Raw genomic sequence first — 25449 nt, forward strand, 5'->3', positions numbered from 1 at the left:
GCTTTTGTATCCTAATAACACCCCAACTCCAACCTCTGCTTTTATCATCATCTTTCTTCCACACTTTTGTTTATTCATAAGCCATTTATTATAAGGTTTTACCTACATATTTAGAAGATACCTAGATTTATTTTTTTAAATAGTAGGACATATAACATTATAAAAAGACCAATATAATTTTTAACACACTTGTTGGATAAAATGAAATATAGTCTCTAAATGCTAGTAGATTATATTTATGATGATAGACTCTGGTCTTAAAAGCTGAGCACTTCCTTTTCTTTTGGTACCTACACCCCAGAGATAATCGTCAGAGATACCTCAGGCTACCTTTTTCCTATATGCAACTCTGAAGTATGAGATTTCAGATCTCTCACAACCTCTTTCTTTCAAGTTCAGAAGCAAAGGTTGCCTCGACTTTCAGTGGGACTGGCAAGTTCCCAATAAGGAAAAGTTTTCACAGTCTCTTTTGTCGTTTATTCTAACCTTCTTGTCCTTCTTAATTTATGAACAGTCAGACCTGTTGCTTGCTTTGTCGGCTCTCTGAAATTTTATGACCTCATCTTGGACACAGATTGTCCTTTTTAAAAGACCTTAACCCTCTTCTACAACATAACATTTTACAGCACGTTTAAACCAAATATAGCAAGACGACCAAACAGAGATAAAAACAAAATATTGTCCTTACAAAACTCATATTTCCTTCTACTTCTCAGTTCTTTGCTTTCTCCTTATCCCCAATTCAATTGAGTCTTTTTATTTTTTTAAGTCAACTTCTTCTGTAAATTCTTTGTCCAAAGGATTCATGCTTGCCTCTGAGAATTCTCTACAAATACCTTTCAAAGGGAAAATGGAAGAACGCCTCTTTTTTCTTAATACTAAGCAAACTTTCTCATACGCTAACTCCTCAAAACAGTAGCTTGCCATTCAGTCTGTGTCCAAAACCCAGCAGTAAGACTTAGTAAATAAATGACCTTGAGAATGTCAACAACTGTAGGAAATATATGAATTTGAGAATGACAATCAAATACTTTAAGACATTATTTCTTCTTGTATGGAAAGTGGAAATAATAATAACTCCTTCAAGTGTTGTTATGAAGACCAAGAATAGTTATATAAAGTCTCAGCATGGTGCTTGGTACACAACAAGTGTATAGTTGTAGATGCTGTTATTATATTATCACTTAAGTATTCATATATTTCTTCATATCTCACCAAAAATTCCACCAAACTTCTTTTAACTATAAGCTATGTATGACCATTGTCTAATATACCATCTGTTATATATTGATTTAAAAAAAAACCTGCATCAAATAGATTAATTTGATGAGAAAATGGGATTTTTGTGACTAACTGATTAATTGCATGGAATGTAAGCAGAAAAACCTGGGTCTGTTGTTTCAATGGCGTTTGTTGGTAGGGGTTTCAAAAAACTTGATTCCATTATCCTTCATATATGAATAACAAGGTATAGATTCATTGACTGATAATTAAGTTGGATGACTTTTGTTTAATCCAGGTCCTAGTAAAGTTCACAACAAAAGAGTCGTGAGGTGGAAAGCAATATGCATTCTGAGGAGCAGAGCAACTGACTTCATAGAGGATTTCCCTAGCTGAGCTCCGCTGGAATGGCAGCATAGTTAGACAAGCACTGGTTCTAAACAGGTAAAGGATACAGCTTACTTTGAGTTCATGAAAGACTAGTGGTGCCCAACTCAGGGCAAAAGGTGACTTTTAGAAGAGAATTAGCTGCCCCAGATAAAAGTCTTTATTTAGCAAACGCTGTAGCCAAAATGTTGTCATACTGTGTGAGCTCTCCATGGTGCTGACATCAGAACCCTACTCATTGACCAAGCTTTGGACCCTTCAGCAACAGAAATGTGATTTTCATTCATTCATTCAAGAAAAGATGTGGTGATACAGTAACTGTTTCATTTTGAGATACTTCAGTAAACAGGATGAGCAAAGATCAAGTCTTTCTAAAATTTATGTTCCCATATAAAAGTCTCTCTTCTTTAGTATACCAGAAAATTGGCTATCTATAGATGGATATCAGCATATTTAACTGTACATTTCACCTACACTCTATTTCACTTCAACCTATGTGCCACATTACTCAGAAACCCTCAAAGTTATCATCTCCTTCAATGCAGAGATGTTCTCCATGTCTGTAAATTCTTGGACTTTACAGCTTCATAAAATCCTTGTGTCTCCTGAAACTTTAATAACACAGGCCTCCACAAATAACAGAAACAATCTATAAACATTACAAATATTTAGTACAATATAAGAGAGCTATGTGACTAAATGCACATATTGTATTCTCATTTCATATCCTATTACAAATGAAAAGTGGCTGCTAAAGACATGAAAATAAACTGAATGTGATGGCTAATATGACTAAAGTTCATGTCAATTGTGAAAGGAAAATTCAATTTGCCATAAATGCCATTTACAAATTGTTTCAATCATACTTATGCTCTAAGTTATTAGTGCTTAAAAGGTCATAGAAACATGGATTTTGAGCTGGAAAATATCTTAAGAATTATTTAGGATTGTAATTTGTATCTTGCCACTAATTTGCTATGTGACACTGGGCAACTGGCCTAGCCTTGGTGTCCCTCAGCCTCCTCATTAGATCAGACTAGATTACGTCTAGGGACCTTTCCTGCACTAAAAGTATACTCCCATTCAGCGCTTTGTCGAAGAAAAGGAATCTGAGGTTCATAATGTGTGACATACCCAAGGTCAAATGGCAAATTTGTGGCAACACCAGCACTGAGAGTTTGTGATATTTTTTTTTCATTGCACAAGTTTATAAGTCACACAAGGACGAAGTGAAAGTTGAGCACATAGGAATGCCCAGCTTACTCTCAGTTTCTCTGCCAGCTGGTCAGCTCCCAGAGGGCACAGACTATATCTTACTGTCTTTTTACATAATCTTAAACAAGATTATGCATTGCTAGACTAAATGTCTCATGAAATATTTATTGAGCTAATAAGTGAAGATACACATGACTGAATAACTGATTATAAAAGAATAAACACTATGTAATGAGTACCCACCATATATTAGGCACAGCACAAGTGCATTTTAAATTTTATTTTTCATCTTATCCTCACAGCGACCCTGAAAAATAGGAATTACACTCCTCACTTTCACAGTTATAAAAAATGAGGTTTGATTATGTCAAACGACTTAACCAAAGCACTACAACCTGTAAACAGAGAAGAGAGGATTTGAACCTGCTTCTGTCTGACTCAAAAAGATATTCCCATTCTACTCAGGTTCACCAAGTTCTTGGATGAATGAACAAACATATGAAAGAATGAATTAGTGACTAATTGAATTAGTCTTCTGCTGTCACTTGCTTCATGTGGTTTGAGACATATTGTCAAAGGCTTTCTATATAGAACCTAGCATGATGCCACACATGTGCAGAACTTTAATAAAGCTGTTTCACAAGAAGACATTACCCGCAATGATGATATCCTTGGGCATCAAAGCCTGATTATCTGAACTGTTTGGTGTTGCATTTTATGGAACTATAGCACGCAGTCCTCAAGCGTTTGCTTTCTGTCTGCAGAGAGATGAAGAGTACTGGAAGTCTGTTCTGCAAAGGGGCATAATGCCACTCTCTGGTGACATTTTCAGGCCTCCACTAAGCCCTTCTTTGCCTTAGTCTTTGATTGGTCTGTTCTCATCCCATCCAGTGTTGTCCTGGTAAATTTTTAATGATTGGCTTTCTAAAGAAAATAAACCCTGATTTTGTAGCATTTATCAATTTTGTTGGTGTAAATATCCTCACCAGAGCAAATTCCCAGGCTATCAACATGACATCACTGGACAAAGAGTTGGGAAGAGATGCTGACAATCGACTCTCGTGACTCCACAGGAGCCAGCCCCAGCACACCACAGATCCAACCCCACAGTCCTCTCTGCGGATGGTGCTGATTATTGAAATCCCTGGAAAACACACGGGAGCTGGGCCATGGCACACAGCCAGGACAACCTGGCCAGGTTCATCCTGCAACAAGGCAATTACATATTTTTCAGCTGTAGCATCTGCCCTACTTTTCCTCCTCCTTCCCTGTCACTTGGGAGGAATAATCCTTTTATCAACACATCCAGAAAAGCTTTAAGGCATGATGACTAATTCTTTGACTCCACGACTCTGCCCAGCTCTACAGATCTGACCCACAGGAGGAGAGACTTTGTTAAGAAAATCTAAGCCATTTTGACATATAACAACATGAACATGTACAGGGCTTTGGGGATTAGTTTTTCCATAACTTCCTCCATATTCTATTTCCTGATGGAAGGCAAAGAGTGGGGAAAGGTCCAACTATTCCCTCAGGGAGTTCGATGTTCCCCAAAGCAGTTGGGCAGATGTAGAGAGCAGGTTCCCTGTTTCAGTGGCCAACATAGCCTTACCAAATCCTTTGTCAGTTCTTAGACTCTTGGCAGCCTTACCTTTTAATCAGCTTTCCTCATCTTCCCTTTTCAACCTCATCCCCTGACACTCTCTCAGTTCTCTGCCTCCACTTCGTATCCAGCACATTCTCCAGATGCCAGCCCAATTACACTGCCTCTAATTTCTAGAATAATTCTAAACTTTATCCCTTTTTTAAAGAAAAAAATAAGTAAAATTCACTCTGCTAAGGCACCTTCCCTACTCAAATTCCCTACTAATTCTACCAGGCTAAGCTAAAAGGTCATGTTCTCCAGGATGCATCTCCTGAAATTCCCTTCTATAATACATTTCTCCCTGTGCTGCAGCCATGAGGCACTTTGCTAATGCATTGTTCCTGATTTATCCCACACTGTGGTTTTTTATAATAGCTGGATATGAGCAGATTCTTTTTATACCTGTGAGAATGTAAAATCCATGAAGGCAAGAACATTGTGCAATTTGTCTGTGATTTCCCACAGCACTTATCACACAGACTTACGAGTTGTGGAATTAAGAAAATCTTGCTTGAATTGAATCTAATGAATTGAACTAAATTTTACAAAGTGGGCCTGAGTTAAGCCCCGTGATGTTTTATTCAGGGATCTTACATCTCATTTCCACTTCTCACCTGTAGATAATCCCACCGTTTATGCCTGAAGTGACTTGTAAGGGGCAAGATGCTTTGCTGGGCTTTGGGGTGGGAAGGATACAGGGATAAATTGGAGACAGTCTCTGGCCTTAAGGAGCTTACATTCTAGCAGGGGAGACAAATCTTCAAGCAATAACTCAAGCTTTAATTTGGTGTATAGTCAATGGAGAATTCTGATGGTTCTGTAAAAAATGGTGTCCATTCTACTGAAAGGAAACAGGCAAATAAATGAGTAGGATTGCGGAAGGTGGATGATTAAAGAACAGATATTAAAGGGTAGATGATAAAGGATGGAAGGCATTTTAGGTGGAGGGAGGAGATGAACTTGAATCAGAAAGTGAAACTCTGTGTGGGGCGTTGTGGGACAATTGACAGTGTGAGCAGAGTGGGCAATCCAGGACGGATGCTCACAGGGGTGTGGCCGAATGGGAGGATGAGGCCAGAGCATCCTAGAGTTCAGATGCCTGGCTTCTGGGCAGTGTTTTGTGACCTGGTTTTTCTAGAGCTGCAAAGTATTGAATCTGAGTTCTTGTGTGAGCAGATTTGCAGGAAGGCACTAGAATTGCAGTACACAATTGTTTCAAGGCTCACAGGGAGAGAAATTGCCTCCTTCCTTCCTGCTTCTATTATTCTCTGTCTGATGATTATATGTCAGGCATTATGCTGAGTTTGAAAGACAGAGAGATGAATGAGACACACATTTGGAGCCTCCAGCCTCAGCTCCCTACAAAGTTTACAGTCTGGTGATCTATCCAGACAAGGAAAGGGCGATGACTCTGCAGAGGGACAAGAGGGGTGGCAATCTGTGGCAGGGATAGTGGCAGTCAGAAATACCCAGAAAAGGAAGGAAGGGTGTTTGGGTTGAAAGTGAAGGAAATAAAAAGAAGCCCCTGGCCACCCAGCAGAAGGAGAAAAACATCCGAAGGGGAGGAAACAGCTTGCGAAAGGGATGGAAGTATGGGAGGGCATGGTGCCTTCAGGGGCCTGCAGGTGGTTGGTTGGAGTATCTAGAACCCAGAGCACAAAACAAATAGAGGCAGGAGATGAGGTGGACAGAAGTGAACGTGATTTTGTCAAAATAACTCAATTAGCAAATTTGGCAGCTGAGCCATTCGCTGTGCGTGCAGAACGTGAGAGGAGCATTTGGGAGTGTGTAGAGTCTTGCTACAACAAGGGTATTCCTTGAACGAGAAGCACCAGCCGTAGCTGCCAGTCTGTTATAAATGCAGAGTCCTAGGCTCCACTCCAGACCGAATGAGCCATGGTAAGTGCTGGTTGAGAGCAGGGGAACCTGGGTCTCAATGCTGGCTCTGCAAGCTGCCAGTTGTGTGACCTTAGTCCTGTCACCTGCCTTCTCTGGGCATCAGTGATGAAGTTGGGGAGGTGAACCCAGTGGATTCTAGTGACCTTCCACCTCTAAGGGTTGTGTGTGTTTTAATTCTAGAGAATACTGGTGGAGGAACTGCTTATTTTCCAAACTGGCTCACTCATACCTGCTCTTTGGATGACCCACCATCTAAAATTATGCCCTCAAGCTTGTGGCTAATGGAAAATATCATTAGAAACCACAAACTTGCCCCTGAAAGCAGATCAGCTGGGAAACCAGAGTTCAGAGCTGCAAGCACTCACCACTAGCCTAGCATGGGCTTCATAGAGGGAGGCAAAGAAGTGGCTCCCTTCTGTTCCTGTCCACCAACAACCTTGATTCCTTTTCAAGGAAAAAAGGAAAAGAAAAGAAAAAGGATACCTAAAAGATCTGACCCAGAGATATATAATTCTGCAAGGCCTTATTCGATTGTTGGGTGAAGATAAGTGTGTGTGTGTGTGTGTGTGTGTGTGTGTGTGTGTGTTTGGGTTGGGGGGAGTGACTTAAAGCCTACAAGTCTTGATTAAGAGAAAGAAGCTTTAGCTGCCTGATCAGATGATGCACAAGAGCTACATTGCATTTCCAAATAGCTTCCCCAATTGGCCTATTTAAAGGCTGCAAAAATGCATTCTGAACAGGCTCTTGACTAAAGAATAAGAGGGAATGGTGGTTGTAAAGGCAAATCCTGGCCCTAGACTGCGAAGACACAAGAGTTAGCCTGGAGAAGCCCTCCCCTTACTTCTGAACAGATGCCCCATTGAGAAGTAGAGAAATAATTGGCTAGAGGAAGCAGACCCTCGCCCCAGGCCACTGCACAGAGCACCAGGACCGCTGCCCTCCGCACAGAGGCTGTCGTCATGGTATCCGTGCAATGACTTTTCCATACAGGCTGGTCAGACTCTTGGAAATGGAGACAGATATGAACTTCCAGAGAAAACAGACCAATTCAAACTGTAGGGAAGAGCAGATGGCCAGGGGAATGGAGACATGAAGTTCTAATCCTAGCTCCGCTTCTAACTTTGTAACCTCAGCAAGTCCCTTTCTCTCTCTACCTCATTTCTCTATTTGTGAAAAATCGGAATTATCATTTATTGAGCACCAACTATGAGTAAGATAGTGTCCATTTAGCATTTGGTATAAATAAGATAGTGTTTCATGGGTTTAAATGCCATCTAGATGCTGTTAAATAGTAAATTTCTATCTCCAGCTATGATCTCTTCTTCGAATTTGAGTTATGGACCTGTAGTGAACGCTTATAAGCTAGTGTTGCCTTGACACCTTCTTTCAATAGAAGTTTAGCTTTTTTTTTTTTTTTTTTTCTTAGCAGGAGCAGGGCTTGGTCACCCTTGACACAGTTTCTAGTCCTATACTTCCTTCCAGTTCCTCAGTGTGGCTGATCAGATATCTGCTTGTAATGGACATGGCAGCAAAGGTAGCTGCCTGGGCACTGGAAGTAGAACACCACACCCGAATGGCCCCAGCCAGTGGCCAGGGCTAGGAACTTATAGGCATCTTTCCTACCTAGCAGACTGAGTTCCCTGATTTCCTGCAGTTTCCTTTAAAGAGATCATTCAAACATTCGCCCACGATCTATTCCCCAATATATATACAGCTAGCTGCCTCCTTCTCTCTGTCTCTCTCTTCATTCCTGCCTCCAGTGAGCTGGGGGTACAGAACTGTCCTCCCAACTCAGGTTCCATAAGTAATAGATCTTTGGACTTGTTTCCTATTGTGCTGGTGTATTGAGTTTGTGCCTTCCATCTGAAGGACCAGGGGCTCTCCCAGGCCCAGGATGCCGGGGAGAACACAAGGACAGGGTCCCAGTGCCTGGGTGATGCTCAGGAAGGCATGAACTGGACACAGGTTAGACAAGAGCCACAAGGCTATCTGCCACTATAAATACATTTCCTGTGTGAGGGACCCCTGGTCACAGGTCAGAAAATCAGGAATTAGGCCATGCACCAGATAAAAGAAGTATCCTGTAACAGGCACACTGTAAACCTCCACACCCAGCAACCCTTCATTTCCCATGCCCAGTAACAAGTTTGGACAAGACTATACTCTCTAAATACATCCAGAATCTGATCATTTCTCATCACCTTCTCCCCATACCCCCATGGTCCAAGCCACTACTCACTCCTTCCCAGATGAAAATAATAGGCCTCTTGAGCAGCCCCTAAACTGATTGGCCACCCAGGAGCCAGAGTGGTCCCGTGAAGACCTAGGTCAGATCATGATGCTCCTTCGGTCGGAATCTTCTAATGACTTTCCATCTCACTCAGAGTAAAATCTAAAGTCCACACCATCCTGTTCCAGGCCCTGAAGTACCACCTCCCTCCCAAACCTTCTTCTTCTCAGATTTCACCTCCTCCCTCTCCCTATTCTCACTCCCCTACAGCAATCCTGGTCTCCCTGCTGGTGCTCAGCAAAAGGCAAGTGTGTGTACTCTTGCTGCAAAGCACTGGTTCTTGCAGTTCCCCTGCCTAGAGCCCTCTTCCTCAGACACTGGCATGGCTCTGTCTATATAGGCTCTGTCTTAAGGTGCCTACTCAAATGTCACCTTCTCAGAGAGGCTTTCCCTGGCCACTCTCTCTATATATTGATGCCACCCAGACTCCAAGCTGAGCACTCCATGTGCTCAGCTCCATGTACTCCTCCCCCTAACACCAGCATTTACCATCACTAGACAGAGTCCATACATTTGCCTGTTTGTTTGGGTATTGTAGCACTGTCTGATAGAACTTTCCAGAATGATGGAAATGTTCTATATTCGTGTTGTCCAAGAAAGTAGCCAGTTGTCTCATGGAGCTATGGAGCACTTGGTATCTCGCTAGTGTGACTGGGGAAAATGGATATTTAATTGTATTTAATTTTAATAAATTTAAAATAAATAGCCACATGTGGCTAGTGGCTACCGTACTAGATAGTGTCTCCCCCATAGAATGTAAGCTTCATGAGGGTGGAGATTTTACCTATTTTGTTCACTGTTGTGTTCTCAACACCTAAACATGTGCCTGGCTACTTGAGAAATATCTGTTGAATGAATGAATAAATGAACATGCTAGGAGACTTCCATGCATTTTATCATTTAATCCGAATAACATGCTTGCAGGTTAGGTGTTACTGTCTGCCTCTGGTACTCAAAGATAGGCAGTGTCTCGCTAAAGAGCAACCAGCTAGTAAGAGGCAGATCAAATCTGAACTCAGGGATGTGTCTGAGGACATTCAGACCCTTCGCTTTTGCTGGAATTGGACTAGATGTCATCTGTGGTCCTTTCCAACTCTGAGATTCTGTGGTTCTCTGAGAATTTCCTCCCTTGACAAGCAGTGGCAGCACATAGTGTAGCATCAATTAGACTGACGGATCTTTACATCGAGCCCCTTGTCACTGGCTCAGGATCCACAGTTCTTTAGGCAGAGGGAGCGCAAACCCTCCTTCAACCCTCCTCCCAGCCCCAGCCAGAGCCCCCATGGCTTACCAGTCTCTGGGTCGCAGAGCTGCTCGCAGGCGTCTGTCGTCCTCTGCCCACAGAGGTCCCGCACCCACGGGGAGGTGGCGTTGATCTGGTAATACAGGGACAGCTTGGCTGGGTTTAACCAGTCGGAGATGTCCAGGTAGCTCCCCTCGCTCACCACGAAGCTGCTCCCTGTGGGGGAACAGAGAGAAAGACAGCTACTTTCTCCCCAGTTTCAGGGTCTCAGTGCTGATGCTGCAGGCACCCAGAGAGGTGCACACAAGCCACACGCCCCAGGACACCTGATCTCACTTGGCCACAGGCATTTACAGAGCATTCGCGTTGTGCAAGGCCATAGGGTCAGAAGCCAACAGAGACAGCCAAATCAGACACGAGAGAGGATTCAGCCCAGTGGTAAAGAGGAGGCCCTTGAGATGGAGAAGGACGTGAGTTCAAGTCCTAGATCTGTCCTTACTAGCTATGGACTTTGGGCAAGTCACTCCTTGGCAAGTCACTCCTTGGTTACTTCATCTGCAAATGGGAATATTAACTGAACCTGCCTCCTGGAATGAAACAAATTAATGCAGAGAAAATGCTCAGCCAGTACCTGACTTGATCTCGTAAAGAATGATTAAATATTAAATTCCAAAAGAAAAGTAAGAAGCTAATGTCTGTGTCACCCAGGTATCCCCTTTGGAGCAGGGGTCGCTGATGCCTTCAGGACCAGGTGGGTGTTATCAGTGGGGGAGACTGGCTGGGTGTCAGGAAAGTAGCATCCAGGCTCCTGACCACACAGGTGCTGTTTCCTTTTGCATTCTCAGAGAAACAGAGATGGAGATAGAGATTAACAGAGAGAAAGAGACAGAGAGAGACAGAGACAAAGAGAGATTTTTCAAATAAATCCCCTGCACTTCTAAGGAAAAAAGCAGCACTCAAACAATAAAAAAATGCCCTGATATTGAGAAACAATAGGGAGAGGTGGGGTTTGGGATACAATGGACAATGCAGGCTCCACCTAATGGGACATCGGTGACCCAGCTCCAGCCAACTCTTGTCACCTGGAACTAAAGGCCAGTGGTACCACATCTTTAGATTTTCTTCAGGAGAGGCTAAAAATTCCGATTTTTATCATAAATTACCAATTTTTCAATGATGGCTAAGATTTCTTCTTGAACACTTGTATAGAACAATCTTCACAATCTTCACTTTGAAATGCTCCTCTCATACATGTGTGTATATTTATATGTATATGGATTAATGAGGGGCATCATGGATTAATGAGAATAACACATATATGTATATTTTAATATATTATATATGAATGTGTAACATACACATACATATATATTGTAAACACATGCAGATGTACAGACACACATATACACATACTTTTTGGGAGGCAAGAAACAGATGCCCATTAAGAATGGCTGCATATGGGTTGCAAATGGTGATTGTATATATGTAGCAATAATGCACAGCACAGGAAGAATCTCATAGGGGGAAAAAAGCAGAGGAGGAATCTCATAGGGGGAAAAATAATGCATCCAAACAGGACCAGGCAGGCTTTATAAAACTGGACTTGAAGAGTGGATCTCGATTCATGGCAGATCAGCTACAGGAGACTGGAAATTGTGTTTCGTAATTAACATGACTCAGCTTCTCTCTGTGTCTGCCTCTCTCTACCTCATTATCAACCAAAATAAAATCTTTCCATGTATGCAATTCAAATTCCCCAAGGAAGGATTAAGTTTATAAGCATCATTATGGGTTTGACAGGGGCCTCTCTGTCAGGCCACATTGCTGGCTGACCTATGGGTGGACTCCCTTTGGCTTTGGTCCCCAGGTGTGGCCCAACAGGTGGTGGCCAGAGAGGTGGGATCACATCAGGCCATACCTGGCTGCCTGAGCGTCTAAGGCTATGGGTGGAGAAGCTTCTCTGAAAAGGGTAAGAGCACAAACAGCAATGATTATCTTCTTTAATGCACACAAACACTATGATTTCTATCATCCTATCAAATGAATACCTAACTGAAGGCACAGTGGACAGCATGGCTTTTGGTGGCAATGAGAGGTGTCTATGTGAAGTGGAAGAAGTAGATAGCATCAGGCTCTGAGATCAGTAAATGACCACATTTATGTTGGCCCTAAAGTCCTTGGCAGCTAAAGCAAAAAAAGGAAGGAATCTGTTCAATTCCATATTTCAAATTTCTGGCAAGAGAAGATATGCAAATCTCTCTGCAAAGCCATATTTCCCCCCTGGAAATAAGCCCGGGTAGAAACATGTCACATGGGTCCTTGAGCAAGGCACTGAATATCAGTATCAAGTACAGATTTTTCTTTTAAAAAGCACAGTCATGCTGTTTAAATGGATAATTCTTGTATTTATTCTCACTAAAGACTGAAAGATGGATACTGAATTGTGTACCAGGGCTGAGTGTGGTTAATCCTACTGCTTCAGTAAAGTTGCACAGTGCAGTGATGAAGAGAATAGAATCAGCAAGATACGAGCTCAGATGCTCACCCTGTCGCTTACTAGTTCTGCACATTTGGACAAGAAAATAGACCCTCAGTTAGTGAGAAGTGTGGATACCAGTTCCCCCTTCTTAGGGTTGATATAAAGATTAAATGAGACAATGCATTTGTCTTAGGTCGGGATCACCAGAAAACAGAATCAAAGGCAGACACCGGCTTTCGGGAGGTTCTGGGAGGCGAATTCTTGGAAGAGGATGAGCAAAGTAAAACTGGGAAGAGGGAAAAGTCAAACAGCCATGCAGGTACAGCAAAGCCCTCAGCTGATCCTTCTGGAGCTGGAAAGGTACTTCTGTTTTTACAAATCAAGACAAGGGTGTCAGGCCTTTGTACCCCCACATTAACCAGTCACAGGCTGTGGGCTATCCCTGGGGAGGGGACAGAACCTTGGACGGAATGACCTTTTGAATGGAGGTTACTTCCCCAAGAAGGACCCCGCTGACAGTGGCCAGCTGTCAACGCTCCTGGCAGTTGGGGGAAGGAGTGCCTGGGTGCTAACTGGGGATCCTGGTGCAACCTCACAGTGTTCATCATAATATGCAAAGTCCAAGGCACACGGTGACATCTCAACCAACAGGAGCTATTTTGATTATTATTTGGGTTTCTTATGAATATGAAAGCTCTAATGCAATACCAGGTGACAGATCTCTCTCCAATATGAGAAATATAAGTCACCTCGGAAGGGACTGACTTGAAAGCAGGTACAACAGACTGAATGTCTGTGTCCCCCCGCAAATTCCTATGTTGAAACCTAATCCCCACGGTGATGGTGTCTGGAGGGAGAGCCTTTGGGAGGTGATTATGTGATGAGGGTGGAGCTTTATGAATGGGACTAGGGCCCTTATGAAAGAGACCTGAGAGAGCTCCCTCACTCCTTCCTCCATGTGAGGACACAGCAAGAAGTTAGCCATCGATAAATGAGGTACTACAGTAATAGGGTATTGGGTAGGGGAGAGGGGAGAGGGGGGCGGGTATATACATACATAATGAGTGACATGTGCACCATCTGAGGGATGGTCATGCTGGAAACTCAGACTTGTGGGAGGAGAGGAGAGGAAAGGGCATTTATTGAAACCTTAAAATCTGTACCCCCATAATATGCCGAAATAAAAAAAATAAAATATAAAAAAAATTTTAAAAAAATGAGGAAATAGGCCCTGACCAGACACCTGATCTGTTAGCACCTTGATTTTGTAATCCCCAGCCTCCAGAACCATGAGAAATAAATGTCTGTTGTTTAGAAGCCAACTGTTATAGCAGTCTGAACAAACTAAGACAGCAGGTTACCCTTAACTTCTTTCAACAGCTACTATACAGAACTGTACAGTTGGTTTAATGGCAGAAAGGAGCTACTGTCCTTTGAATGTCCTCTCTGCACATCCCCAGGATGAATGTGTTACACATTCTGCTCACTTAATCCTTACAACAGCCTTGCGGGATAAGTATTTCTGCACCTTACAGAAGGACGACAGAAGTGTACACTGTGCAGCGCTGGAGGGCCTTTGCATCCCCTGGTAGACTGTGATTTCCTACAGGGAAGAGGTCATGACTTCTTAGTCCTTATCAATCTAGCTCTCAGTAAAATTCCGGGCACATGCGAGGAGCTTAGTGAATGTCAGGTGCATTAGTGAAATCAGAGTTCTATGTTTGACTAGAGAGGGAAGTTCAACTCACTTCATCATGAGATTGTGAATCAGAAATGCCTTCACATTGATCCCCTTGCTCAATTTTTTTTTTCATCCTATGAGAGCCAGAATATAAGACTAGCCCTTCAGAGTCTCCCCAGTTCTAAACAACACTGGAACTTCACTATCGTGGCTCCGGAGCTCTTGTTCACCCCACGAGCTTGTGACGTGGGTGACTGATTAGAGACTCAGGTGGAGGGACTTGGCGAGAAGGGTGAGGATATGTGGCAGGGAGGTGCCACACCAGATAGTGAAAAGAAAGAAGTGACTTTGTGCCAAATTCAATGTGTTAATTTAACCAACATTTATTAAACTCCTTCCTGTGTAAGAAATAGACAAAGAGGCTGAGAAATGAGCTGAATCTGCTGAGAAAATCATGGACTAAATAAGGAAGGACTCAAATGTCTACAAAGATATCTTTGATACAACCTAGAATGTGGTAAGAACTGCTTGGAAAAGACAGGCGTTGTCTTTGGATACCTTTAATGGGGAGAAGAAAGGGGGCTCTGAGATGAATCATTAAAGAGTTGGCCTTGAAGCCTGACCTTGACTCTGAGGGAAATGAAAGAGGACACACTAGGCAAAGGTCAAGGTGAAGGAAGCGTGGCACTTCCACGTGGTATTTACCCCTGAAGGCTCTACTCCTGGCCTGGCTGGTACTTCCATTAATCTCTTGAATACTTCTGTGGCATTCCACTCCACTAGCACCTATAAATGCCATGGTAGAGAGTCATTTGTTCATTCAGATGCTACTATTTGCCAAGCCCTGACCCAGGCTCTGCTTGAATAAAACATGGTGTCTGTCTACTGAGAATTTATAGTCCAGCAAGGAAGGTCAGATATGGCAAAGCTAAGCAAAGCATGACTGTCTGCTCCCCCGCCCCCATCCCTTACTCATGTTCCCAACTAGATTGTGCATCTCCTGAAGGCAAAGATCAGGCTTCATTTAACTCTACAACCACTAGAGTGGTTAGGGTGTAGTGGAGGTTCACAAGATGTTGAGCTACGGGTGTGTGGAGAGAGAGTGAGAGAGAGAGAACACCAAGGTCAAAGAGCATCAAGCAGTGCTCTCTACATAAATGCTAGCATTTCTTTGGGAATAAAAACTACACAGGAAAGGGATAAAAATGCATGATTCCATGTGTCTAATATTTTTTTCTCATTTTCTTTTGGACCCTCATTTAATTTAATTTTGTTTTGTTTTAGATTAAAATTGCCCCTCTGCTTTTCTGAGTGCTCTGAGATTCCTGTCTATACGCATATAGATCTCCCCAGAGAGCAATGACTCTGAAATAAATCTCTGCCAAAATCTCAACTTCAAAATGTCATGTTTCCTTATTTTAAATATATATATATATATATATATTTTTTTTTTTCTCCCACTGGCTTGTGGGAATATACATCATCTAATTAGCCAAATGGATTTTCAGTTCAGCCCAATCATTTCCTTATCTAGCATCTGAAGCCCTGCGTGGCTCAGGGGACTGTAGGGGCACGGAGGTCCTCATTAACTCTGATCTCCAATTACACTGATTACAAGCCTGCTTCCGTAATTGTGCGGCATAGACCAGGGGTGAGCCGGGGAGCTCAGGCCACTCTGTAGTATTCACTCCAGAGCCAGAGGCACACAGGCCCCCAAAGACACAGAAAGCTACGGATGAGAACTAAAAATACCACAGAAGGAGGTATCGCCAGACAAAATTGCCTGGAGAGCCAGACGGCAGCAGCAAATCCCTTTCATTACACCTCGAATCGGGAGCCGGACCTCTGAGAACCGTGGAGAAGAGATTTAAAAAGGTGGCTCTGGTCACAGCGGCGAATGGTGAGCACAGCAATGACAGACTGCAGGGCTGAAAGATGAAATGAAGCACAGGAACTACGTTGGCCAAATGTATTCAGTTAGCTTTTCCCCACCTCTTTGGAAGTAAAATAATTAAAGGTTCTTTTCCTTCTGTTACATCATGTGTGCCACATATCCTGTCAGTGTCTTGGACCTGGGAGGAATGTCCTTACTGGATACAGGTGGGAAAGCAAACTCTGAAAGGAAGCAGAAAGGAGGCCCATGTCTACTACCAACCCAACTGACCCACGAAGAATGTGTCACTCCTGGCCCTTTCCCTACTGCAAAAAGCCCCACGTCAGGCTGGAATCCATTGTACCCTCTGCCATCAACTGAAAGCCACTTAGGGAGTAGGGGACCAAGCTGCAAAAATGGGGTTACAACCAAGTTTGATGGTCTGTGAGAATGGCAGAGACAACCTGGATAGCTAGAAGCAATTAATCCCTGAGCGCAAACACTCTCCAGGGTCATTGTCATGGGGACGGTTCTGTCACCAGGGTCTCTGGGAGAGTCCTCAGCCATTCTTCACTATGGCCTCGCCTTCTGATCTTCCCCATCCAACTCTCTCCTCTCTCTTTCCCTTTGCCTTAAATCAACTTCAACCTCCTCCTATTCCTCTCTACCCATTATGGGTTACATTACGTCCCCCCCAAAATGCATAGGTTTCAGTCCTAGAATCCAATGTCTTAGAACATGATTGTATTTGAAGATAGAGTCTTTAAAGAGGTAATTAAGGTTAAATGATGTCACTAGGGTGGCCCTAATCCAACATGACTGATGTCCTTATAAGAAGAGAGTGTAGGACACTGATGCACATAGAGGAAAGGCCATGTGAGCACACAGGGAGAGGACAACCATTCACAAGCCACCGAGAGAGGCCCCAGAAGAAACCAACCCTGCTGACAGCCTGATCTCAGACCCTAACCTCCAGAACTGTGAGAAAATACATTTCTGTTGTTGGAGCCACTCAGTCTGTGGTACTTTGTCATGGCAGCCTTAGCAAATTAATGCACTACCTTGTGTCTTATTTGACAACAAATCTCTCTTAAGCCTGCCATTTGCTCCATTTATCAACCTTGATTTTGTGCCAGGGATTCCTATGGATCACTTCTCAGAATAAAGCGTTCAAGTGCAAGAAACCAAATGCATCCTATTACAAAGGGCACGCGTAAGTGGAATACAGTTCTATCCACGGGCCCCTCAGAGGTCCATGGGGCTCAGGACAGAAACCCTAGTCTGACCTGAGCTGCCTTCGCCCACTGGACAGATGTCTAGTGCGGTGTGTGACCTGGATGGACTCAGGGATCATCATACACATAAAGTGGGTGAATGACATGCAAATGACCGGGGAGAAGGAAGCTAAGAAAACACTGAGAAGTTCCATCCAGTGGCTATTTTAAAGAGAGTTGGCCTCTTTCTTTTTGTTAATTTTACATGAAAACACTTTTTTTTCCCAAGCTCTGAAGAGGACAGCAACTTGGTTAAAATTGGGAACTTCCTGGAACAATCATACAACGGATCAAAATTTTATGGTGCTAGGATAGTTATACATCTAACTTTAAAGAATAGCAGACAACTTTGAAGCCCTCTAGTCTGGAGTTCCTCAACCTTTTTTTTTTTTTTTTTTTGCCTTCATCATTCCCTAAGGAGCCTTTTAAAGACATTTTTTCCCCTAGCCATCCCTGACCCACCGAATTTTAATACCACAGATACACTGCATATCTGCTTATGTGCTGCATGTCCTGTTTATATAGTGTACATGTAAGGAGTAACATTTTTTCGCCTCCATACCCCCACACATCCATTTTCACCCTATAGGGTGTTAGGTCCTCACTGAGAATGCATGTCCTAATTGGACCCTCTTTTGTAGAGAGATAAGGAAACTGAGGTTCAAGAAAGGGCAGGGATGCGCCCAAGATCCCACTGGGATTAGTAGAGTATCCACAACCAGAAGCCTTTGTGACTCCCAGCCTCTTAGTGATATGAGGGAGGTGACGAGGAGAGAAGTCAGCTGACTTTCCCAAGGCCACACACCTGGAAAGTGGCAGGGCCAGACCAGACCCTGAGTGCTGTGACTTCTAGCTCGGGGTTTGTTCCAGGATTTCCCACTGATGGTGAAGACAGATCCCATGGAGGCTGAGCTGTCATAAGGCTAGAGGTCCCTCATGGGGCATAGGAAATGCCAATGACCTTGAGATGCCCATGTCACATCTCATTCCATTGAAGCGCCCATCACTAGATATCCCTGAAAAAGGAGCTTGGAGATGAACAGGCCACTGGGATTTGGGATGTTCTGTGCTAAAAAAACAAAATAGCTTTTTCCAAATAAAGCTGTATCCAAATGCAGCTTTCTGTCTCCCCAAATGGAGGTCTCTCTGAAGCACATGCTCGCATTTGCTCCAATGTGTTCCTACCGGTTTCTGTCTTCTCTACCTCAAATTATGATCAAAGTCTGGCTAAAAACAGATTGCCACGGAATTCTACATGCCTTTATGTACCCATGGTCTTGCTTCAAAGTTGAGCTAGGGGTGTTTGAGTCTGGACAAAACGGGTTTGAAGTTTTGACATTTCAAAAAAGTATGTTCTCCCCCAGGGATACAACAATTTGGTACCAAGCTAAGCGAAGGGAAAAAGAACAAAGTCATGAAATGCTTCTCATTTTTCTTTGACTCATTTAGTTTTTTAAAGAGGAATATTGGTTAAAGAGTGAAGGGACCTATTTACTTTTAATTTAAGATTTTATTTTTTTAAAGTTTCTTCATTACTTCATTGGTAATTTGGGCATCAGACACAATGTCAATGTTGGATTTCCTTTTGATCTAAGATCAGTGTCTCTTGCATGAACATGGTGGATGGTTGCTCCCAAAACCCAAAGATAATTTAGCTCTGACTTCTTAATACTGAAAAATCTCCCTCTCCAGTAGCTGCCCAAGTGACACATGAGCTTAAATGGGAGCTCTGAAAGGAGTCGAAGAGGGGCACATTAAAATCTGGCACAGCCACTGAGTCACTGTGAGTCATGGAACAAATCACTTAGTCTTGGTAAGCCCTCTCCAGTTCCTCTTCTGTACAATGGGAATCATAGTTACTTCATAGAGCTTGTATGGGCATCAAATAAAATTCATTTGAGTTGCCTATGGATACTACAGTGCCTGGCTAGGGCCTTTATGTTATGCCATTCCATGGTAAACAATGCATTCTACATATAGGTGTGTATCTATCGATATATACAAGTCATTGTGTGTTTTACACATGTATATACAATTGGATAATTGTGTGTCTATGTATGTATGCATACATATGTGTACAGACACATGAGCATAGACAGTTCAATGAATAATTATCTCCGGCGTAGATAGTCCCTCCTGAAATGGTACAACACGGTGGCCCTGCCTATGACACCGCCAGACACTAGTTTCATTTTTGTAAAAAGTATCACCTTGCTCTGACAGAAAGAGATTTTTCAGTATCAGGACGTCAGAAGTAAATGATCTTTGAGTTTGGGGAATAACTGTCCACGATGTTGATTTAAAAAAAACACTGATCTTAGATCAAAAGAAAATCCTACCCAGGTTATCCTCATTTCTTCTAGGCTGACTTGTAGCTTAGTCCAGCAGCTTCTCTGACCATCATCACACCATCTCAGCGTGAGTCAGGTTGGGAGGGCAGGAACGAGCGGTGCTACTTGAAGATGTGTTGCAGAGAGTGAGAAAACATGGAAGGGGCCTTAGAAGTGTGGCTGGTACATATCCGGTTCAAAACATCCGTAGTGAAAATACAAAGTGTGTGGCCAAGACATGAAGGGCTGAGTGACTCAGCAAATGAATGAATGCACCTGTGGCCTTCAGGGTCCAGCAGCTTAACCGTGTTCCCTGCCCGGTTCCCACTTCCTTGGGCCTGCCCTTTTCTATGAGATGTTTTTTTTTTTTTTTGTTTGTTTGTTTGTTTTTTTCTTGCCTCTCCCAAGAAATCTGCACAAACATCAGGGCTGTTTGGCAAAGACAGCTCACAACTGTGAGCGCTAAGAATAACCATATTAGCAATTCCAACCCCAGATCTGTTTCATTACTACACTGTGAGTTTGATGCCAACCAACCAAATTAGGCCCAGGCACCTGCCTACTTTGCGTCTCTCGTGACAGTGTACGTGCGTGTGTGTGTGTGTGTGTGTGTTTGTGTGTGTGTGTGCGAGTCCTCCTTTTTCTCTAGATCTCTTGGCTTCTACTTTCCTCTTTTGTCTAGAAATGGCTTCAGTGGGAAAAACACAGACCTTCAGGTTGGCACATCTGGATTCAAAAGGTACCTGTATCACTCACCATTTCAGTGACCCTGGGAACACTCACTATTTCTTTTCTCAGCTTCCTCATCCCAAAGAGGGTGAATAGTACTTACCTTCCAGCATTTGCACGGACATTAAATGGGACTGTGTGTGTGCCCCATTCATTGAATGCATGTACTTACCAAATGAGAATTTTTCCTATGGCTACTGTTATTAATCTAATTGACCTTAGAAATTACCCCTGGAGGGTAGGTGTTTTATTCCCATTTTTCAGATAAGGAAATTGAGGCTCAAGGAGATTAAAGGAATGTGTCCTAAATTGCACAGATAAAAGGTGATGATTCAAAGTGAGGATTCAGTCTGCCTGTCTCTGCGTTCAGAGCTCTGCAACACCAGGCTGTCTCAATCCTGCTCACTTCAGGGAACACCTATCGACACTAATAGGATTTTTGTCTGTTGTGGGGTTTTTTTTTTGGCTCTGTCAACATTCATCTCTGGCTATTTCTCTAAATACTGAGCTTCTCATGGTGGTAGCTGAAACATAAATCACACCATGTTGAAAGAGAGAGAGAGAGAAAAAAAAAAGAACATAGATGGAAGGAGGGTAGTGACATAATATTGTAATTCAATACTTAATATCTCCAAAGACATGTAATACATCCTTATGACATTTCCAGGAGATATTTTCTGGAAACGGGACAATAATTCAAATTAATGCTAAGCCTAAATCTAATTGTTTTATGATGCTACAAAGGACTATACAGGGCCAAGCTTCCAAAAATCAGAGGTTTCAACAGTCATGTTGATGGAACAGATTTCGCTGTCTGGCACAGATGAGAACAGCTGCCTCAGTATATAATATTGATACCTGGGGCAACATAACAAAGAAGATCTGCAACTTAGCCACACTGCAGTGCTCCCAGCAATCGGCCTTCCACCTGCCAAGCCCTACTATGAATTCTGTGAAAGGTAAGGAGAGAAAGGATAAGGTTTTTATTTGAGGGCTGAAGGAAGGTTCTGGGGCTCAAAGAGGGCACCGGGTGGCCAGGGTCCATATTTCTGCTGCAAGACCCATGAACGATGAATTCCTTCATTCTGCTCCCACAGGGAGTTGCTAGAGTGAAGCCTGAGGGAGCAGGCTCTGGAGTCGGACAGGTCTGGTTGGAACCCAAGCCCTGCCATTTACCACCTGAAGGACTCTATGTCCATGATCTGACTTTGTAAGCCTTGGGACTCCTCTTCTGTAAAATGGGACAATGATACCTACTGGAGACTCCTAGGTATAATGGCACACTGAGATGTCCATGGTTCATGAGGAAAGCAAGTGACCCAAGAACAGGCAGGAACTTATCTCAGGTTTGAAACAAACAACAAACACAAATATAGCAATTCAGGCATGTGTGTGTATATACGGATATATGTGTGTACAGAAATTCTAGGATATACACCAAAAGAGGCATCAACCTAACAAACTAGGACTGGAAATTTGAAAGAGGGCATATTTAATATTTATTTCATCCACTCCTATATTACTTTCCTCATAAGAATACTGGTGATAATGCTATTACTATTGCTGCTATGATGACAACGATGGCAATATCTCCCACGTCAGAAGGTTTGGGAAGTAATAAAGGGTAGAGGATATATAACATTGTAGTATTAAGTCAAGCACTTAGTAGGTAACCAGAAAATGCTTGTGATTTTCATTCTTTGTCCCTAGGTAGTTGCCAGGAATGTGATCTCCCTTTCTTGGAACAGGGCAAGACATTGGGTCAAGAAAGGCAGCAGTTGACTAACTGGTGCCATTTTCTTCCTCCTACACTTGCTGTTGTCTCCATATCCTGGAGTTTCCTCCTTACCATCCCTGTTGTCCCAGGCTCAGACAAAAGAAAACTCTTCCTTCCCTGGTCCCCTCACCTGGAGGTGGCCTGTCTTCCCTCTGTCCCTATGGGCTGGTGCAGGCACCTCTCCTTCCATCAGTGTCACCGTGGATGCATTTGAGTTCAGCACACAATTACCAAGCACCTACCTGTGACAAGGTGCGGGGCATGCTGATGTCTTATTTACCTAGAAAGAGAATGAGCTTTCTGAAAGAGAATCCACATCTCATTTATCTTTAAATTGGCATGTCTTGGCACAGGGTTTGGCACTTAGCAGGCAATAGGTAAAACATTTTGAACGAAAGGATGGAGTGACAAATGGTGCCAACCACTGTGCTTGGAGATGTCAATTTAAAGATGAATGAGATTCGGCAAACTAAGTACCTTCTTTGGGACTCAGGATCTCCATTTTTTTAAAAAATGAGAAAAATAACAGTAAATGCCTATAGGGTTATTGTTGGGAAGAAGTAAGTTTAAAGAATGTAAAGTATTTATTAGAGTGCTTGGTATTTAATGATGAACTACCTTGTTCATGTGCATATATGTGCTAGGGAGTGACTTCATTCCTATGTCACAGATGAAGATGCTGAAGGCAGTCAAAGTGTCTTGCCCAAGTGACACACAGTTATTTAATTACAAACTTGGAACTAGAACCCAGAATTCCACACTGCAGGCCACTGTCCTTCATCTACTCTCACTGTACTTCTCAGCCGGCTGAGCATTGGGTTGGACTTCTGAGTGTGTTTGTTTATTCTTACTGTCAACAAATGTTTGTAGAGCACCATTTATGTGCCAGGACTGGTTGTAAAAACTGGGAATTCCGTGGGGAATAAAAAAGACATAGCACTTGCTCAAATGGAGTTTACACAATGCTGGGTAGAAGATGCACATTAATTAAGTAGATGCACCAACCAACACTTGACACAATTGCAAATAGGAATGAGTGCTGTGGAGAAAGGAACAAGCTGCTGTGAGCACCCAACAGGGGGATGTATGTGTGTGTGTGTGTGTGTGTTTGTAGTGGAGAAAGGAGGATAGTAGTGTTAGTGAAATCATGTTCCCTACAAAGGGAACAAGATATATGAAGTTTCTGAGAATGAAAATACATTGGGTTCTGTTTTCAGTTGGAACGAACAGTCCAGCAAATGACGGTAGCTAAACTAGGGGATACATAGGACATTTGGTGTATATTTACGCTTTTGCTTTCAAGCTTCATCATCCTTTCTGGGGTGCTAAATATCTGAAAGGGCACAGTTAAACAGCTAAACCAGGATTCTGTGAATCCAGACAAAACTCCGTGGTGCACTCACAATTTACACAACAAGAATGGGCACTAGCAGAGGCCATAAAAAAGACCAAACAAAATGAATGAAACTTTATTTTCAAAGAACTAGTCAGTTTGCTCTCTTCTTCTGTTGTTAAATTCATTTACATAATGACGCTTTTCTGTTTTTGTTTTGTTTTAATAGAGAGAGTCCAGTGTAATGTTTAAGATTAGAAATACGGAGTCAGGCGGCTGGTATTCATGTTCTCGCCCTGCCACTAAGTAAGTAATAATGATCCAGTTAAATGGGCCTTGGTTCCTCAGCTATAAAAATGCAGATAACAATCTCCTAGGAATGTGGGCGGTAATAGATGTAAATTAAATTTCCCTTGTTTCAAATTACTCACTTTTAATGTAAATGAGGTAATATATGTAAAGTACTTAAAACAGTACCTGACACATAATAAATGCTTAATAAATGTTAGCTATTCTTATATTATTTCTACCTCCACGTATTTGATAACCCTATGGTGGAATAAAAGGGAATGTTGCCTTGTTCAAATACAGTTTGGAAAAAACAAACACAATAACCAAGACTCCTGCTTAAACAACATGTCGGCTTTGGTTACAGGAATGCAAACAAAAGCCCATTCTGTGGCTCATTTCTACTTTCCTAATTGCCTGCTCCTGCTCTGCACCTTGGCCAGGAGTCAGTTTTTAGCCATGCTGCGGAGATGTACACATCGGATTGTGTATGTGCACAAACAAGAACACGCAGCTCCTGTCGCCTCTGAGGACTGCAAAGAAATGACATTAAAAGTGAGTGATTTGAAACAACTGAAATTTAATTAAAAACAAAATTAAAAGTTGTTCCAAGCCTGGCGCTTCAGCCAGCAAGACTCAGAGGAAATCAGTAAGTGCTACTAATAGCTGGATCCAATTCACAAGCTTCTATGAGGAGACAGAGCAAAGAAGATGCATACCCTTTAGATGAAACAATTAAAGATCGCTTCTGAGAAATAATCACGAACAGTATCCCAGGGCAAAAAAGACCATTATTTGCTGGCATATTTCTTTTTGACTTCCTCATTTCCATTATGGGGAAAGTGCCCTGAGATTCTCCAAGTAACATGTTCTATGGCAGCACAGAAGGACACTGATGTTGAAAGCCAGACTTAAACAAGTAGGAGGTGGGGCACATTCCTTTAAAAAATAGTTGACACCCACTGCCTGAAATCCCACCTTATTGATGTATTTATCCTTTGAAATTTCAAATATTCAAGTTGCTTAGTAAAATTGATTCTCCCCAAATAATGGGCCTACTGGAGACAATGCCAGCGGGCCACTGGGGACTGGCCCGGCACGGTTCAATTTGCTGGTGGCTGGGGCGCCATCGTGGGTACGGTCAGAGAGGGCAGTGGGCAGTGAGGCCGTGCCTGAGACACAGGGCTCAGGGGCAGCTCCAGGAGGTCAGTCTGTCCCCGGTGCTCAGGGCTGCATGGAGTCAGGCATAGCAGCAGCAGCAATAACTGTGTCAAGAAGCAAGAAGACAGAGGAAATGAGCGATGGCTGCACACGACAGGAGCAGAGGAATGACCACAGCTGGCATGTTGAAACTTTTCATGCGCAGTAATAGGCCAGGACTGGAATGAACCAGCTCAACTTAAATACACAAGGTTGGAGCAGACAGCAAATGTCCCTGAACAAAGGGACACAGATCAGAGCGCTACCCTGCTCTACCGTCCTGTTTCCTTTCCACGTAAAGGAACAAGAACGCCTGCTCCATGCAACAGCTTCCTCCACTCACCTCTGCAACCCGCCTCGCCCAGTCGCCCCAACCACCCTGACCTCGTCCAAGTCACTCAAGTGGCTTTGAGTCTGTCATTCCCTCTGGGCAGAACACGGTTTCTGCTCTTGTACCCTTCATGTCTCCTTGTCAATGCCACCTCCTCAGAGAGGACTTCCCTGACCACCACATCTGAGCATTCCAGCCAAACTCTCCTCTCTTTGTTCTAATTATTTTACACCATTTACATTATCCTCACAGCC

At 43.0% G+C, this 25449-nt stretch overlaps 1 protein-coding gene across 3 annotated transcripts in view; it reads right to left on the bottom strand.

Annotated features, from left to right (window-relative positions):
- Positions 1-25449, bottom strand: part of ASTN2 (astrotactin 2) — an 852746-nt gene that overhangs the window by 474435 nt on the left and 352862 nt on the right. For all 3 annotated transcript variants that reach the window (XM_012768786.3, XM_012768785.2, XM_012768780.2), the window contains one exon: positions 9949-10116. In XM_012768786.3, coding sequence (XP_012624240.1) covers positions 9949-10116 — 168 coding nt within the window. The remainder of the gene's footprint in view (positions 1-9948; positions 10117-25449) is intronic.

Source organism: Microcebus murinus, chromosome 12, assembly GCF_040939455.1.
Source record: "Microcebus murinus isolate Inina chromosome 12, M.murinus_Inina_mat1.0, whole genome shotgun sequence".
NCBI classification, from domain to species: Eukaryota; Metazoa; Chordata; class Mammalia; order Primates; family Cheirogaleidae; genus Microcebus; species Microcebus murinus.